This window comes from Ascaphus truei, unplaced genomic scaffold, assembly GCF_040206685.1.
Source record: "Ascaphus truei isolate aAscTru1 unplaced genomic scaffold, aAscTru1.hap1 HAP1_SCAFFOLD_1300, whole genome shotgun sequence".
In the NCBI taxonomy this organism is placed as follows: Eukaryota; Metazoa; Chordata; class Amphibia; order Anura; family Ascaphidae; genus Ascaphus; species Ascaphus truei.
The window spans coordinates 27,012-45,353 of NW_027454176.1; the positions used below are offsets into that span (position 1 = coordinate 27,012).

At 63.1% G+C, this 18,342-nt stretch overlaps 1 protein-coding gene across 1 annotated transcript in view; it reads left to right on the forward strand.

The window, feature by feature from the left end:
* Positions 1-15,419, forward strand: part of LOC142475646 (ubiquitin-like modifier-activating enzyme 1) — a gene marked incomplete at its 5' end in the record, with an annotated part of 42,231 nt that extends 26,812 nt beyond the window's left edge. Inside the window, 4 exon segments of the mRNA XM_075581419.1 lie at positions 12,168-12,359; positions 13,314-13,415; positions 14,040-14,140; positions 14,426-15,419. Of these exon segments, the coding sequence (XP_075437534.1) occupies positions 12,168-12,359; positions 13,314-13,415; positions 14,040-14,140; positions 14,426-14,561 (531 nt within the window).
* Between the last annotated feature and the right edge of the window lie 2,923 nt (positions 15,420-18,342).

The window sequence follows — 18,342 nt, forward strand, 5'->3', positions numbered from 1 at the left end:
ACCTCTCCTCGTCTCCCCTCCCCGCGCTGCCTCTTCCTGACCTCTCCTCGTCTCCCCTCCCGCGCTGCCTCTTCTGACCTCTCCTCGTCTCCCCTCCCCGCGCTGCCTCTTCCTGACCTCTCCTCGTCTCCCCTCCCCGCGCTGCCTCTTCCTGACCTCTCCTCGTCTCCCCTCCCCACGCTGCCTCTTCCTGACCTCTCCTCGTCTCCCCTCCCACGCTGCCTCTTCCTGACCTCTCCTCGTCTCCCCTCCTCGCGCTGCCTCTTCCTGACCTCTCCTCGTCTCCCCTCCCCGCGCTGCCTCTTCCTGACCTCTCCTCGTCTCCCCTCCCCGCGCTGCCTCTTCCTGACCTCTCCTCGTCTCCCCTCCCCGCGCTGCCTCTTCCTGACCTCTCCTCGTCTCCCCTCCCCGCGCTGCCTCTTCCTGACCTCTCCTCGTCTCCCCTCCCCACGCTGCCTCTTCCTGACCTCTCCTCGTCTCCCCTCCCCGCGCTGCCTCTTCCTGACCCCTCCTCGTCTCCCCTCCCCGCGCTGCCTCTTCCTGACCCCTCCTCGTCTCCCCTTCCCGCGCTGCCTCTTCCTGACCTCTCCTCGTCTCCCCTTCCCGCGCTGCCTCTTCCTGACCTCTCCTCGTCTCCCCTCCCCGCGCTGCCGTCTCCCCTCCCCTTCCCACGCTGCCTCTTCCTGACCTCTCCTCGTCTCCCCTCCCCGCGCTGCCTCTTCCTGACCTCTCCTCGTCTCCCCTCCCCGCGCTGCCTCTTCCTGACCCCTCCTCGTCTCCCCTCCCTGCGCTGCCTCTTCCTGACCTCTCCTCGTCTCCCCTCCCTGCGCTGCCTCTTCCTGACCTCTCCTCGTCTCCCCTCCCTGCGCTGCCTCTTCCTGACCTCTCCTCGTCTCCCCTCCTCGCGCTGCCTCTTCCTGACCTCTCCTCGTCTCCCCTCCCCGCGCTGCCTCTTCCTGACCTCTCCTCGTCTCCCCTCCCCGCGCTGCCTCTTCCTGACCTCTCCTCGTCTCCCCTCCCCGCGCTGCCTCTTCCTGACCTCTCCTCGTCTCCCCTCCCCGCGCTGCCTCTTCCTGACCTCTCCTCGTCTCCCCTCCCTGCGCTGCCTCTTCCTGACCTCTCCTCGTCTCCCCTCCCTGCGCTGCCTCTTCCTGACCTCTCCTCGTCTCCCCTCCCTGCGCTGCCTCTTCCTGACCTCTCCTCGTCTCCCCTCCCTGCGCTGCCTCTTCCTGACCTCTCCTCGTCTCCCCTCCCCACGCTGCCGTCTCCCCTTCCCGCGCTGCCTCTTCCTGACCCCTCCTCGTCTCCTCTTCCCGCGCTGCCTCTTCCTGACCCCTCCTCGTCTCCCCTTCCACGCTGCCTCTTCCTGACCCCTCCTCGTCTCCCCTTCCCGCGCTGCCTCTTCCTGACCCCTCCTCGTCTCCCCTTCCCGCGCTGCCTCTTCCTGACCTCTTCCTCGTCTCCCCTCCCTGCGCTGCCTCTTCCTGACCTCTCCTCGTCTCCCCTCCCCACGCTGCCGTCTCCCCTCCCCGCGCTGCCTCTTCCTGACCTCTCCTCGTCTCCCCTCCCCGCGCTGCCTCTTCCTGACCTCTCCTCGTCTCCCCTCCCCGCGCTGCCTCTTCCTGACCTCTCCTCGTCTCCCCTCCCCGCGCTGCCTCTTCCTGACCCCTCCTCGTCTCCCCTCCCCGCGCTGCCTCTTCCTGACCTCTCCTCGTCTCCCCTCCCCACGCTGCCTCTTCCTGACCTCTCCTCGTCTCCCCTCCCCGCGCTGCCTCTTCCTGACCCCTCCTCGTCTCCCCTCCCCGCGCTGCCTCTTCCTGACCTCTCCTCGTCTCCCCTCCCCGCGCTGCCTCTTCCTGACCTCTCCTCGTCTCCCCTCCCCGCGCTGCCTCTTCCTGACCCCTCCTCGTCTCCCCTCCCCGCGCTGCCTCTTCCTGACCTCTCCTCGTCTCCCCTCCCCACGCTGCCGTCTCCCCTCCCCGCGCTGCCTCTTCCTGACCCCTCCTCGTCTCCCCTCCCCACGCTGCCGTCTCCCCTCCCCGCGCTGCCTCTTCCTGACCCCTCCTCGTCTCCCCTCCCCACGCTGCCGTCTCCCCTTCCCGCGCTGCCTCTTCCTGACCCCTCCTCGTCTCCCCTCCCCGCGCTGCCTCTTCCTGACCCCTCCTCGTCTCCCCTTCCCGCGCTGCCTCTTCCTGACCTCTCCTCGTCTCCCCTTCCCGCGCTGCCTCTTCCTGACCTCTCCTCGTCTCCCCTCCCCGCGCTGCCGTCTCCCCTCCCCTTCCCACGCTGCCTCTTCCTGACCTCTCCTCGTCTCCCCTCCCCGCGCTGCCTCTTCCTGACCTCTCCTCGTCTCCCCTCCCTGCGCTGCCTCTTCCTGACCTCTCCTCGTCTCCCCTCCCTGCGCTGCCTCTTCCTGACCTCTCCTCGTCTCCCCTCCCCACGCTGCCTCTTCCTGACCTCTCCTCGTCTCCCCTCCTCGCGCTGCCTCTTCCTGACCTCTCCTCGTCTCCCCTCCCCGCGCTGCCTCTTCCTGACCTCTCCTCGTCTCCCTCCCCGCGCTGCCTCTTCCTGACCTCTCCTCGTCTCCCCTCCCCGCGCTGCCTCTTCCTGACCTCTCCTCGTCTCCCCTCCCGCGCTGCCTCTTCCTGACCTCTCCTCGTCTCCCCTCCCTGCGCTGCCTCTTCCTGACCTCTCCTCGTCTCCCCTCCCCACGCTGCCTCTTCCTGACCTCTCCTCGTCTCCCCTCCTCACGCTGCCTCTTCCTGACCTCTCCTCGTCTCCCCTCCCCGCGCTGCCTCTTCCTGACCCCTCCTCGTCTCCCCTCCCCACGCTGCCGTCTCCCCTCCCCACGCTGCCTCTTCCTGACCTCTCCTCGTCTCCCCTCCTCGCGCTGCCTCTTCCTGACCTCTCCTCGTCTCCCCTCCCCGCGCTGCCTCTTCCTGACCTCTCCTCGTCTCCCCTCCCCGCGCTGCCTCTTCCTGACCTCTCCTCGTCTCCCCTCCCCGCGCTGCCTCTTCCTGACCTCTCCTCATCTCCCCTCCCCGCGCTGCCTCTTCCTGACCTCTCCTCGTCTCCCCTCCCCACGCTGCCTCTTCCTGACCTCTCCTCGTCTCCCCTCCCCACGCTGCCTCTTCCTGACCTCTCCTCGTCTCCCCTCCTCGCGCTGCCTCTTCCTGACCTCTCCTCGTCTCCCCTCCTCGCGCTGCCTCTTCCTGACCTCTCCTCGTCTCCCCTTCCCGCGCTGCCTCTTCCTGACCTCTCCTCGTCTCCCCTCCCCGCGCTGCCGTCTCCCCTCCCCACGCTGCCTCTTCCTGACCTCTCCTCGTCTCCCCTCCCCGCGCTGCCTCTTCCTGACCTCTCCTCGTCTCCCCTCCCCGCGCTGCCTCTTCCTGACCCCTCCTCGTCTCCCCTCCCTGCGCTGCCTCTTCATGACCTCTCCTCGTCTCCCCTCCCTGCGCTGCCTCTTCCTGACCTCTCCTCGTCTCCCCTCCCCACGCTGCCTCTTCCTGACCCCTCCTCGTCTCCCCTTCCCGCGCTGCCTCTTCCTGACCTCTCCTCGTCTCCCCTCCCCACGCTGCCCTCTTCCTGACCTCTCCTCGTCTCTCCTCCCCGCGCTGCCTCTTCCTGACCTCTCCTCGTCTCCCCTCCCTGCGCTGCCTCTTCCTGACCTCTCCTCGTCTCCCCTTCCCCGCGCTGCCTCTTCCTGACCTCTCCTCGTCTCCCCTCCCCGCGCTGCCTCTTCCTGACCTCTCCTCGTCTCCCCTCCCCGCGCTGCCTCTTCCTGACCTCTCCTCGTCTCCCCTCCCTGCGCTGCCTCTTCCTGACCTCTCCTCGTCTCCCCTCCCTGCGCTGCCTCTTCCTGACCTCTCCTCGTCTCCCCTCCCGCGCTGCCTCTTCCTGACCTCTCCTCGTCTCCCCTCCCTGCGCTGCCTCTTCCTGACCTCTCCTCGTCTCCCCTCCCTGCGCTGCCTCTTCCTGACCTCTCCTCGTCTCCCCTCCCTGCGCTGCCTCTTCCTGACCTCTCCTCGTCTCCCCTCCCTGCGCTGCCTCTTCCTGACCTCTCCTCGTCTCCCCTCCCACGCTGCCGTCTCCCCTTCCCGCGCTGCCTCTTCCTGACCCCTCCTCGTCTCCTCTTCCCGCGCTGCCTCTTCCTGACCCCTCCTCGTCTCCCCTTCCCACGCTGCCTCTTCCTGACCCTCCTCGTCTCCCCTTCCCGCGCTGCCTCTTCCTGACCCCTCCTCGTCTCCCCTTCCCGCGCTGCCTCTTCCTGACCTCTCCTCGTCTCCCCTCCCTGCGCTGCCTCTTCCTGACCTCTCCTCGTCTCCCCTCCCCACGCTGCCGTCTCCCCTCCCCGCGCTGCCTCTTCCTGACCTCTCCTCGTCTCCCCTCCCCGCGCTGCCTCTTCCTGACCTCTCCTCGTCTCCCCTCCCCGCGCTGCCTCTTCCTGACCTCTCCTCGTCTCCCTCCCCGCGCTGCCTCTTCCTGACCCCTCCTCGTCTCCCCTCCCCACGCTGCCTCTTCCTGACCCTCCTCGTCTCCCCTCCCGCGCTGCCTCTTCCTGACCTCTCCTCGTCTCCCCTCCCCGCGCTGCCTCTTCCTGACCTCTCCTCGTCTCCCCTCCCCGCGCTGCCTCTTCCTGACCCCTCCTCGTCTCCCCTCCCCGCGCTGCCTCTTCCTGACCCCTCCTCGTCTCCCCTCCCCGCGCTGCCTCTTCCTGACCTCTCCTCGTCTCCCCTCCCACGCTGCCGTCTCCCCTCCCCGCGCTGCCTCTTCCTGACCCCTCCTCGTCTCCCCTCCCCACGCTGCCGTCTCCCCTCCCCGCGCTGCCTCTTCCTGACCCCTCCTCGTCTCCCCTCCCCACGCTGCCGTCTCCCCTTCCCGCGCTGCCTCTTCCTGACCCCTCCTCGTCTCCCCTCCCCGCGCTGCCTCTTCCTGACCCCTCCTCGTCTCCCCTTCCCGCGCTGCCTCTTCCTGACCTCTCCTCGTCTCCCCTTCCCGCGCTGCCTCTTCCTGACCTCTCCTCGTCTCCCCTCCCCGCGCTGCCGTCTCCCCTCCCCTTCCCACGCTGCCTCTTCCTGACCTCTCCTCCGTCTCCCCTCCCCGCGCTGCCTCTTCCTGACCTCTCCTCGTCTCCCCTCCCTGCGCTGCCTCTTCCTGACCTCTCCTCGTCTCCCCTCCCTGCGCTGCCTCTTCCTGACCTCTCCTCGTCTCCCCTCCCCACGCTGCCTCTTCCTGACCTCTCCTCGTCTCCCCTCCTCGCGCTGCCTCTTCCTGACCTCTCCTCGTCTCCCCTCCCCGCGCTGCCTCTTCCTGACCTCTCCTCGTCTCCCCTCCCCGCGCTGCCTCTTCCTGACCCCTCCTCGTCTCCCCTCCCCACGCTGCCGTCTCCCCTTCCCGCGCTGCCTCTTCCTGACCCCTCCTCGTCTCCCCTCCCCGCGCTGCCTCTTCCTGACCCCTCCTCGTCTCCCCTTCCCGCGCTGCCTCTTCCTGACCTCTCCTCGTCTCCCCTTCCCGCGCTGCCTCTTCCTGACCTCTCCTCGTCTCCCCTCCCCGCGCTGCCTCTTCCTGACCTCTCCTCGTCTCCCCTCCCCGCGCTGCCTCTTCCTGACCCCTCCTCGTCTCCCCTCCCCGCGCTGCCTCTTCCTGACCTCTCCTCGTCTCCCCTCCCCACGCTGCCGTCTCCCCTCCCCGCGCTGCCTCTTCCTGACCCCTCCTCGTCTCCCCTCCCCACGCTGCCGTCTCCCCTCCCCGCGCTGCCTCTTCCTGTCCCCTCCTCGTCTCCCCTCCCCACGCTGCCGTCTCCCCTTCCCGCGCTGCCTCTTCCTGACCCCTCCTCGTCTCCCCTCCCCGCGCTGCCTCTTCCTGACCTCTCCTCGTCTCCCCTCCCTGCGCTGCCTCTTCCTGACCTCTCCTCGTCTCCCCTCCCCACGCTGCCGTCTCCCCTTCCCGCGCTGCTCTTCCTGACCCCTCCTCGTCTCCTCTTCCCGCGCTGCCTCTTCCTGACCCCTCCTCGTCTCCCCTTCCCACGCTGCCTCTTCCTGACCCCTCCTCGTCTCCCCTTCCCGCGCTGCCTCTTCCTGACCCCTCCTCGTCTCCCCTTCCCGCGCTGCCTCTTCCTGACCTCTCCTCGTCTCCCCTCCCTGCGCTGCCTCTTCCTGACCTCTCCTCGTCTCCCCTCCCCACGCTGCCGTCTCCCCTCCCCGCGCTGCCTCTTCCTGACCTCTCCTCGTCTCCCCTCCCCGCGCTGCCTCTTCCTGACCTCTCCTCGTCTCCCCTCCCCGCGCTGCCTCTTCCTGACCTCTCCTCGTCTCCCCTCCCCGCGCTGCCTCTTCCTGACCCCTCCTCGTCTCCCCTCCCCGCGCTGCCTCTTCCTGACCTCTCCTCGTCTCCCCTCCCCACGCTGCCTCTTCCTGACCTCTCCTCGTCTCCCCTCCCCGCGCTGCCTCTTCCTGACCCCTCCTCGTCTCCCCTCCCCGCGCTGCCTCTTCCTGACCTCTCCTCGTCTCCCCTCCCCGCGCTGCCTCTTCCTGACCTCTCCTCGTCTCCCCTCCCCGCGCTGCCTCTTCCTGACCCCTCCTCGTCTCCCCTCCCCGCGCTGCCTCTTCCTGACCTCTCCTCGTCTCCCCTCCCCGCGCTGCCGTCTCCCCTCCCCGCGCTGCCTCTTCCTGACCCCTCCTCGTCTCCCCTCCCCACACTGCCGTCTCCCCTCCCCGCGCTGCCTCTTCCTGACCCCTCCTCGTCTCCCCTCCCCACGCTGCCGTCTCCCCTTCCCGCGCTGCCTCTTCCTGACCCCTCCTCGTCTCCCCTCCCCGCGCTGCCTCTTCCTGACCCCTCCTCGTCTCCCCTTCCCGCGCTGCCTCTTCCTGACCTCTCCTCGTCTCCCCTTCCCGCGCTGCCTCTTCCTGACCTCTCCTCGTCTCCCCTCCCCGCGCTGCCGTCTCCCCTCCCCTTCCCACGCTGCCTCTTCCTGACCTCTCCTCGTCTCCCCTCCCCGCGCTGCCTCTTCCTGACCTCTCCTCGTCTCCCCTCCCCGCGCTGCCTCTTCCTGACCCCTCCTCGTCTCCCCTCCCTGCGCTGCCTCTTCCTGACCTCTCCTCGTCTCCCCTCCCTGCGCTGCCTCTTCCTGACCTCTCCTCGTCTCCCCTCCCCACGCTGCCTCTTCCTGACCTCTCCTCGTCTCCCCTCCTCGCGCTGCCTCTTCCTGACCTCTCCTCGTCTCCCTCCCCGCGCTGCCTCTTCCTGACCTCTCCTCGTCTCCCCTCCCCGCGCTGCCTCTTCCTGACCTCTCCTCGTCTCCCCTCCCCGCGCTGCCTCTTCCTGACCTCTCCTCGTCTCCCCTCCCCGCGCTGCCTCTTCCTGACCTCTCCTCGTCTCCCCTCCCCACGCTGCCTCTTCCTGACCTCTCCTCGTCTCCCCTCCCCACGCTGCCTCTTCCTGACCTCTCCTCGTCTCCCCTCCTCGCGCTGCCTCTTCCTGACCTCTCCTCGTCTCCCCTCCCCGCGCTGCCTCTTCCTGACCTCTCCTCGTCTCCCCTCCCCGCGCTGCCTCTTCCTGACCTCTCCTCGTCTCCCCTCCCCGCGCTGCCTCTTCCTGACCTCTCCTCATCTCCCCTCCCCGCGCTGCCTCTTCCTGACCTCTCCTCGTCTCCCCTCCCCACGCTGCCTCTTCCTGACCTCTCCTCGTCTCCCCTCCCCACGCTGCCTCTTCCTGACCTCTCCTCGTCTCCCCTCCCCGCGCTGCCTCTTCCTGACCTCTCCTCGTTTCCCCTCCCCGCGCTGCCTCTTCCTGACCTCTCCTCGTCTCCCCTTCCCGCGCTGCCGTCTCCCCTCCCCGCGCTGCCTCTTCCTGACCCCTCCTCGTCTCCCCTCCCCGCGCTGCCTCTTCCTGTCCCCTCCTCGTCTCCCTTCCCTCCCCGCGCTGCCTCTTCCTGACCCCTCCTCGTCTCCCCTCCCCACGCTGCCTCTTCCTGACCTCTCCTCGTCTCCCCTTCCCGCGCTGCCGTCTCCCCTCCCCGCGCTGCCTCTTCCTGACCCCTCCTCGTCTCCCCTCCCCGCGCTGCCTCTTCCTGACCCCTCCTCGTCTCCCCTCCCCGCGCTGCCTCTTCCTGACCCCTCCTCGTCTCCCCTCCCCGCGCTGCCTCTTCCTGACCCCTCCTCGTCTCCCCTTCCCTCCCCGCGCTGCCTCTTCCTGACCCCTCCTCGTCTCTCCTCCCCGCGCTGCCTCTTCCTGACCCCTCCTCGTCTCTCCTCCCCGCGCTGCCTCTTCCTGACCCCTCCTCGTCTCCCCTTCCCTCCCGCGCTGCCTCTTCCTGACCCCTACTCGTCTCCCCTTCCCTCCCCGCGCTGCCTCTTCCTGACCCCTCCTCGTCTCTCCTCCCCGCGCTGCCTCTTCCTGACCCCTCCTCGTCTCCCCTCCCCGCGCTGCCTCTTCCTGACCCCTCCTCGTCTCCCCTCCCCACGCTGCCTCTTCCTGACCTCTCCTCGTCTCCCCTCCCCACGCTGCCTCTTCCTGACCCCTCCTCGTCTCCCCTTCCCTCCCCACGCTGCCTCTTCCTGACCCCTCCTCGTCTCCCCTTCCCTCCCCGCGCTGCCTCTTCCTGACCCCTCCTCGTCTCCCCTCCCCACGCTGCCTCTTCCTGACCTCTCCTCGTCTCCCCTTCCCGCGCTGCCGTCTCCCCTCCCCTTCCCACGCTGCCTCTTCCTGACCTCTCCTCGTCTCCCCTCCCCGCGCTGCCTCTTCCTGACCTCTCCTCATCTCCCCTCCCCGCGCTGCCTCTTCCTGACCCCTCCTCGTCTCCCCTCCCTGCGCTGCCTCTTCCTGACCTCTCCTCGTCTCCCCTCCCTGCGCTGCCTCTTCCTGACCTCTCCTCGTCTCCCCTCCCTGCGCTGCCTCTTCCTGACCTCTCCTCGTCTCCCCTCCCCGCGCTGCCTCTTCCTGACCTCTCCTCGTCTCCCCTCCCCGCGCTGCCTCTTCCTGACCTCTCCTCGTCTCCCCTTCCCGCGCTGCCGTCTCCCCTCCCCGCGCTGCCTCTTCCTGACCCCTCCTCGTCTCCCCTCCCCGCGCTGCCTCTTCCTGACCCCTCCTCGTCTCCCCTTCCCTCCCCGCGCTGCCTCTTCCTGACCCCTCCTCGTCTCCCCTCCCCGCGCTGCCTCTTCCTGACCCCTCCTCGTCTCCCCTTCCCTCCCCGCGCTGCCTCTTCCTGACCCCTCCTCGTCTCCCCTCCCCGCGCTGCCTCTTCCTGACCCCTCCTCGTCTCCCCTCCCCGCGCTGCCTCTTCCTGACCCCTCCTCGTCTCCCCTTCCCTCCCCGCGCTGCCTCTTCCTGACCCCTCCTCGTCTCTCCTCCCCGCGCTGCCTCTTCCTGACCCCTCCTCGTCTCTCCTCCCGCGCTGCCTCTTCCTGACCCCTCTCGTCTCCCCTTCCCTCCCCGCGCTGCCTCTTCCTGACCCCTCCTCGTCTCCCCTTCCCTCCCCGCGCTGCCTCTTCCTGACCCCTCCTCGTCTCTCCTCCCCGCGCTGCCTCTTCCTGACCCCTCCTCGTCTCCCCTCCCCGCGCTGCCTCTTCCTGACCCCTCCTCGTCTCCCCTCCCCACGCTGCCTCTTCCTGACCTCTCCTCGTCTCCCCTCCCCACGCTGCCTCTTCCTGACCCTCCTCGTCTCCCCTTCCCTCCCCACGCTGCCTCTTCCTGACCCCTCCTCGTCTCCCCTTCCCTCCCCGCGCTGCCTCTTCCTGACCCCTCCTCGTCTCCCCTCCCCACGCTGCCTCTTCCTGACCTCTCCTCGTCTCCCCTTCCCGCGCTGCCGTCTCCCCTCCCCTTCCCACGCTGCCTCTTCCTGACCTCTCCTCGTCTCCCCTCCCCGCGCTGCCTCTTCCTGACCTCTCCTCATCTCCCCTCCCCGCGCTGCCTCTTCCTGACCCCTCCTCGTCTCCCCTCCCTGCGCTGCCTCTTCCTGACCTCTCCTCGTCTCCCCTCCCTGCGCTGCCTCTTCCTGACCTCTCGTCTCCCCTCCCCGCGCTGCCTCTTCCTGACCTCTCCTCGTCTCCCCTTCCCGCGCTGCCGTCTCCCCTCCCGCGCTGCCTCTTCCTGACCCCTCCTCGTCTCCCCTCCCCGCGCTGCCTCTTCCTGACCCCTCCTCGTCTCCCCTTCCCTCCCCGCGCTGCCTCTTCCTGACCCCTCCTCGTCTCCCCTCCCCACGCTGCCTCTTCCTGACCTCTCCTCGTCTCCCCTTCCCGCGCTGCCGTCTCCCCTCCCCGCGCTGCCTCTTCCTGACCCCTCCTCGTCTCCCCTCCCCGCGCTGCCTCTTCCTGACCCCTCCTCGTCTCCCCTTCCCTCCCCGCGCTGCCTCTTCCTGACCTCTCCTCGTCTCCCCTCCCCGCGCTGCCTCTTCCTGACCCCTCCTCGTCTCCCCTCCCCGCGCTGCCTCTTCCTGACCTCTCCTCGTCTCCCCTCCCCACGCTGCTTCTTCCTGACCTCTCCTCGTCTCCCCTCCCCGCGCTGCCTCTTCCTGACCTCTCCTCGTCTCCCCTCCCCGCGCTGCCTCTTCCTGACCTCTCCTCGTCTCCCCTCCCCGCGCTGCCTCTTCCTGACCTCTCCTCGTCTCCCTCCCCGCGCTGCCTCTTCCTGACCTCTCCTCGTCTCCCCTTCCCGCGCTGCCGTCTCCCCTCCCCTTCCCACGCTGCCTCTTCCTGACCTCTCCTCGTCTCCCCTCCCCGCGCTGCCTCTTCCTGACCTCTCCTCATCTCCCCTCCCCGCGCTGCCTCTTCCTGACCCCTCCTCGTCTCCCCTCCCTGCGCTGCCTCTTCCTGACCTCTCCTCGTCTCCCCTCCCTGCGCTGCCTCTTCCTGACCTCTCCTCGTCTCCCCTCCCTGCGCTGCCTCTTCCTGACCTCTCCTCGTCTCCCCTCCCTGCGCTGCCTCTTCCTGACCTCTCCTCGTCTCCCCTCCCCGCGCTGCCTCTTCCTGACCTCTCGTCTCCCCTCCCCGCGCTGCCTCTTCCTGACCTCTCCTCGTCTCCCCTTCCCGCGCTGCCGTCTCCCCTCCCCGCGCTGCCTCTTCCTGACCCCTCCTCGTCTCCCCTCCCCGCGCTGCCTCTTCCTGACCCCTCCTCGTCTCCCCTTCCCTCCCCGCGCTGCCTCTTCCTGACCCCTCCTCGTCTCCCCTCCCCACGCTGCCTCTTCCTGACCTCTCCTCGTCTCCCCTTCCCGCGCTGCCGTCTCCCCTCCCCGCGCTGCCTCTTCCTGACCCCTCCTCGTCTCCCCTCCCCGCGCTGCCTCTTCCTGACCCCTCCTCGTCTCCCCTTCCCTCCCCGCGCTGCCTCTTCCTGACCTCTCCTCGTCTCCCCTCCCCGCGCTGCCTCTTCCTGACCCCTCCTCGTCTCCCCTCCCCGCGCTGCCTCTTCCTGACCTCTCCTCGTCTCCCCTCCCCACGCTGCTTCTTCCTGACCTCTCCTCGTCTCCCCTCCCCGCGCTGCCTCTTCCTGACCTCTCCTCGTCTCCCCTCCTCGCGCTGCCTCTTCCTGACCCCTCCTCGTCTCCCCTTCCCTCCCCGCGCTGCCTCTTCCTGACCCCTCCTCGTCTCCCCTCCTCGCGCTGCCTCTTCCTGACCTCTCCTCGTCTCCCCTCCCCACGCTGCCTCTTCCTGACCCCTCCTCGTCTCCCCTCCCCGCGCTGCCTCTTCCTGACCTCTCCTCGTCTCCCCTCCTCGCGCTGCCTCTTCCTGACCTCTCCTCGTCTCCCCTCCCCGCGCTGCCTCTTCCTGACCCCTCCTCGTCTCCCCTCCACGCTGCCTCTTCCTGACCCCTCCTCGTCTCCCCTCCCCACGCTGCCTCTTCCTGACCTCTCCTCGTCTCCCCTCCCCGAGCTGCCTCTTCCTGACCTCTCCTCGTCTCCCCTCCCCGCGCTGCCTCTTCCTGACCTCTCCTCGTCTCCCCTCCCTGCGCTGCCTCTTCCTGACCTCTCCTCGTCTCCCCTCCCCGCGCTGCCTCTTCCTGACCTCTCCTCGTCTCCCCTCCCTGCGCTGCCTCTTCCTGACCTCTCCTCGTCTCCCCTCCCCGCGCTGCCTCTTCCTGACCTCTCCTCGTCTCCCCTCCCCACGCTGCCTCTTCCTGACCTCTCCTCGTCTCCCCTCCCCGAGCTGCCTCTTCCTGACCTCGCGTCTCTGGCCCTGCAGAGCAAGCTGATAGCTGGGAAGATCATCCCGGCCATTGCTACCACCACTGCTGCCGTGGTGGGACTGGTGTGCCTGGAGCTGTACAAGATCACGCGGGGGCACCGGGCGCTCGAGTCCTACAAGAACGGCTTCATGAACCTGGCACTGCCCTTCTTTGGCTTTTCCGAGCCGATCGCTGCCCCCAAGCACAAGGTGAGAGGACTATGCACCCTACACCAGGGGGGCCACCAACAGGTCAGGTTTACAGGATATCCCTGCTAAAGCACAGGCGGTGCAGTCGTTGACTGAGCCATTGATTGACACCTGTTCTGAAGCAGGGATATCCTTAAAACCTGACCTGTTGTGGTGGCTCTGAAGGATGGAGTTGGCCGCTCTGACCCAAGGATGGCTATGGAAATGGTGACTTCTAGTGAGTGTCACACACACACACACACACTGTATGATCAGTCTCCCTGCCTCTCCTCAGTACTATGAGCGCGCACACACACACGCACACACTGTATGATCAGTCTCCCTGCCTCTCCTCAGTACTATGAGCGCACACACGCACACACACACACACACACACTGTATGATCAGTCTCCCTGCCTCTCCTCAGTACTATGAGCGCACACACGCACACACACACACACACACTGTATGATCAGTCTCCCTGCCTCTCCTCAGTACTATGAGCGCGCACACGCACACACGCACACGCACACACACACACACACACTGTATGATCAGTCTCCCTGCCTCTCCTCAGTACTATGAGCGCGCACGCACACACGCACGCACACACACACACACACACACACACACACACACACACACACACACACTATGATCAGCCTCTCTGCCTCTCCTCAGTACTATGAGCACACACACACACACACACACACACACACACACTATGATCAGCCTCTCTGCCTCTCCTCAGTACTATGAGCACACACACACACACACACACACACACACACACACACACACACTATGATCAGCCTCTCTGCCTCTCCTCAGTACTATGAGCACACACACTCACACACCTGCAGTGTGTATGATCAGCCTCTCTGCCTCTCCTCAGTACTATGAGAACACACACACACACTCACACACACTCACACACCTGCAGTGTGTATGATCAGCCTCTCTGCCTCTCCTCAGTACTATGAGAACGAGTGGACTCTTTGGGACCGGTTTGAGGTGAAGGGCGTCCAGGCAAATGGAGAGGAGATGACCTTGAGGCAGTTCCTGGACTACTTCAAGGTGAGCTGGACCGGTGTTGTGCAGGTTTGTCCTGTATTGGTAACTGACACTGTAACGTGTCCCATGGGAGTATTGGGGCCGGCATTGCGTGATACTGTATCACACACTACCTGACCGTACCTGCTATGTCACGTTGCACATCTGTAGGTGTGTTTCCCATGTGACAGCAAGGTAATGCCCTCCCACATGGACTGGAGTTGGAGAAACTTGCTTTATGCTCAATATCTGCTCTAATAACGGAGAAACCGAGCGTTGTGGGAGCCGCCTCCTCTGTACGCTGCGGATCTGTAACTGGCCCGTGCCTCAGGGCACAGATAGGATGTAAGATATAGTGCATTGTACTTGTGTTGGGGCTCTGCTGATGTCTGATAGGAGAGAGGTTTAGTGAATCGCTTCCTTGTGCATGTCACTGACCGGATGTGTGTGTGTGTGTGTGTGTGTGTGTGTGTGTGTGTGTGTGTGTGTGTGTGTGTGTGTGTGTGTGTGTGTGTGTGTGTGTGTGTGTGTGTGTGTGTGTGTGTGTGTCACTGACCGGATGTGTGTGTGTCACTGACCGGATGTGTGTGTGTCACTGACCGGATGTGTGTGTGTCACTGACCGGATGTGTGTGTGCTCTCTGTGCAGAATGAACACAAGCTGGAGATCACCATGCTGTCACAGGGGGTCTCCATGCTCTACTCCTTCTTCATGCCGAGCGCCAAGCTGAAGGAGCGCCTGGAACAGCCGTATGTATTTTCCCTGCTCCTGCCCTCCGTAGGGGGGCACACATGGGCTGCGGGGGGACTTGGAAGCCAACTGCTCTGTCCTGGCTACCAGGGAGTGGGGAGGTTTGTCCTGCCATCGTTGACACGAGCCAATGGACATATGAGCCTGTCCTCTGTAAGGTGACCTGGTCATTGTGGGCCCTAAGATTGTTCCCCCTTGGCCCCGGATTGGAGCTGTGGCTGACCTGACTATAAGTGACAGGCGGGGGGGCCTGTGCTTTGCATTGATCGCCTCTTGTCCCGCAGGATGACGGAGATTGTGACCAAGGTTTCCAAGAAGAAGATCGGGAAGCACGTCAAGGCGCTGGTGTTTGAGCTTTGCTGTAACGATGAGACCGGGGAGGACGTGGAGGTTCCCTACGTGCGCTACACCATCCGCTAGTGTCCGCCCGCGGGGGGGAGCCAGCCGTGCCGCAGCAGAACCAGGGCACAGGGACTCTGATCCAATATTTGGGATGTGTGATCTACTGTTAGGGATCCACCCCTTCCGTGCAGGCCTTCCAAACCGTGCAGGGGGTCACATATATGGGAGGGGGTGCACCACCCTCATCAAATATCTGTAACTTGATTATCCTGTCACCTGTCTGGTATTTGTTGTGGGTTTTGTGAGCGCTTTGTGACATTAACACCAGGACAGCCCGGCTGCACTCTGCTTTCTGTAGAAGTGCCTCCCCCTCCCCGCACACCCTTCTCGCCCCCCGCGCTGTCCCGTGGCGGCCCAGGTTATCGGGAGCTTGGCAGGTGGCTCATTGGTTCCTGTCCGTTTGCAATCACTTATTTGAATGGAGCGAAGGTTTGTCTCCCGCGCCTCTCCCTCCAGTTGTGGCCCCCGGACGAGTTCTCTGCTGGTTTCACCTTCTCTGCTTCATGTAAATGTCTTTCGTTAGCTGAGTTTTGTGCTTGCGTGCGTCGGCTTCACCCTTTCTGCTCCCTGGGGGCTGGCAAAGTGCTCTTCTGCATCTCCTTGCCAGTAAAGGGGCTGATGTCCTTCAGGAGTTGGGCCAGATTGTGCACTCCGACGTCTTCCTGTGTATCCGGGTGCATGGGGGGTAACGGGGAATACCCCGTGCATGGGGGCACAGCTCCACGGCAGGGATCGGAGGGCAGGGGTACGGAAAATAAATAGCTTTAGTGCAACGGAAAGTCCTAATAACACTGCTGATCTTGTAGAAAATGTTTTTCTTTATACTGTGTTTGAAACCTGAAGAGGAAAAAAAATAAAATGGAAATGATAAAGAAAGTTGTGCTTGTTTCCCTCTGAAATAAACAGGACTGGGGTGGAACTCCACCTTGTAGTACAAATGGTGGGGCGCTCCCTACACGTTATGTATGAAATCCCACATATAACTAGGGTTCCCCCAGTGGCCTCAGCCCTGACCTGGGGCAGAGATGGCAGCGGGTGGTGGATCTGAAGGGCAATAGCAGAATGGGGTTAGTGTGGAGATTCGGAGTAATGGGGAGGTGGTGTGGCTATCTGCATAGGAACCAGGACACGTGTGTGTATATTATAGATGGGCACCTACCTATACACATACGTTATTGCACCGCTGGTGTTGGGCAGGCCCCTTATTGGTACGCTAATAATAATAAAAAAAATTGTAATAATAAAAATTGTTACATTTTTATTGATCATTTTATATACATAAAGAAACAGGGTCGAATAATACATTTTTAATGGCAGTTGCGCCAGTGGTGTGTGTGTCTCTCCCTGCCGCACTCCCTTGCTGATCCCGGTGACACGGTGTCTCTCCCTGCCGCACTCCCTTGCTGATCCCGGTGACACGGTGTCTCCCTGCTGCACTCCCTTGCTGATCCCGGTGACACGGTGTCTCCCTGCTGCACTCCCTTGCTGATCCCGGTGACACGGTGTCTCCCTGCTGCACTCCCTTACTGTTCCCGGTGACACGGTGTCTCCCTGCTGCACTCCCTTGCTGATCCCGGTGACACGGTGTCTCCCTGCCGCACTCCCTTGCTGATCCCGGTGACACGGTGTCTCCCTGCCGCACTCCCTTGCTGATCCCGGTGACACGGTATCTCCCTGCTGCACTCCCTTACTGTTCCCGGTGACACGGTGTCTCCCTGCCGCACTCCCTTGCTGATCCCGGTGACACGGTATCTCCCTGCTTCACTCCCTTACTGTTCCCGGTGACACACTGTCTCCCTGCCGCACTCCCTTGCTGATCCCGGTGACACGGTGTCTCCCTGCCGCACTCCCTTACTGTTCCCGGTGACACGGTGTCTCCCTGCCGCACTCCCTTACTGTTCCCGGTGACACGGTGTCTCCCTGCCGCACTCCCTTACTGTTCCCGGTGACACGGTGGCTCCCTGCCGCACTCCCTTACTGTTCCCGGTGACTGTCTCCCTGCCGCACTCCCTTGCTGATCCTTATCTTCATGTAATCTAATGGTTACTGTGACATGTTTGTAAATGTTCCTTATACCATCAATGCGCTTTAATGCTTTGTCCTCATCCCTTTAAAAACGCTGAGGTGTTGAGCGAATCGAATGCTTTATCGTAAAATACGAATCCTAAGCGGAGTGGTCGCTCGTATTCATTACTTTGGGAAATCTCTTCTCGTGCGACTTTCATGTGCTCCATTGTGTGGTACCCACTGCGAAGTTGTTCTCTAGGCCGGGAGAAGTTCAGGGTCTTCTAGCCGATAAGGGAGCGTCTTCGTAAACAAGTCTTGTAAGTGATTGGAAGTAGGCTGGTCCGTAGTACGCGAGCTGGTCTTCGTCTCCTCATGTGGAGGATAATTATGACATTGCGCCACTGTTAGAGAATGTTTCCTGTTCAACAACAAGTAAGAGTTCTGCGAGGATTTGTATTTATTTGTACTTTCCCAGCTTTTTTTCTAGATTTCACTTGTAATTGTAACTACCGCGGGAGCCCCCGTTCTGCATGGATTGGGTTGCTGCCACACTTCTGGGAGGACACGTGTCTTCTCGCTCTTCCCCCGATGGATGGATGCGGCTATCTGTGTCCTGTGTTCTTGTGCAGTCTTTTATCAGTCTTGTCTTTAAGCTTTTATCTCCGATAGTCTTCCCCATATCAGTTTAATTTTCTTACATCTTCCGTGATATGTTTCCGGCTCATTGTAGCGCCGCTTCTTGGGATTGGTTAATTCATTGTTGTTTTCGCAGTAATTGCTTTGATATACTTGTATTTATTTTTGTCATTGCACCACTTTCTGTCTGAGCTTTCAATGTTCAGTTTTTCAGAATTGGTTGTTTGTGTCCCCGGGCATATCGAGCAAGCTTTTATTTTTATTATTTTACCGTTCTCGTTAAAATTCTCGTTCTGTTTATCTCTTGTGTTTTTTCCTTTTCATTTTTTGGTTCGCTCAAATTGCATTCAGATATCAATAATCGAAATGATTAAGGATTGTGCAATTTTCAATCCTATGCTTGTTGCCTAGAATAGAAGCTTTCGCGTTTGGTACAAATTGTACCAATCTATCGCCACTGTCATGGTAACGGGAATAACTGCAACGACCATCCAACGCTTCATCTTTCTGCTGGGCACCAATCTTTGCATTGAAATTGCCATAATGATCTTGAGACGACACGTTAATTTCAGGGTAGGTCTTCCACTTCCTTTTTCGTAGGACTATGCTGAGGCAGACACTTGGACCATTTGAGGCCTGTATCTTTGCCAACTGAATGACAATACTGTCTGCTCTTTCCGATGAGCTTTTATACGCCATCTCTCAACAAGGATTGAAGCTGACTCCTCAGATTCTTACTTACTGTTCCTCTATAATATAATGGCTGTTTGCTATGGAGCTCAGTGAGGCCTTCCTTTGTTTTTTTTCATTAAGGCCAACACTGTCCCATTTCAGCTTTACAAGTATTCTTGGGTAGATTCAGGTTTGAATGAGGGCTTTGATGCACCCTCTGTCAATCCCATGCCCCACCCGGACCCTGGAGAATGGGTAATTGCTTTTTGGTGTCCCATATTTGGGGCCTTACTGGCCTCATTTACATGTTGCCAAATCTTTCCCTATTTTGTATTGGAACGAGTGTGAGGCCTCTGGAAAGGTTTGTTGCCTTCTCCTGTGTGCCGCCTGCCGGCTGTGTCGTGACATGGCAACGGTGCATGAGGAGGCAGCCCGGGCGCCACCTTTTGTAATCCGCTGCTGTACGTAGTCCTTTACCCTTCTG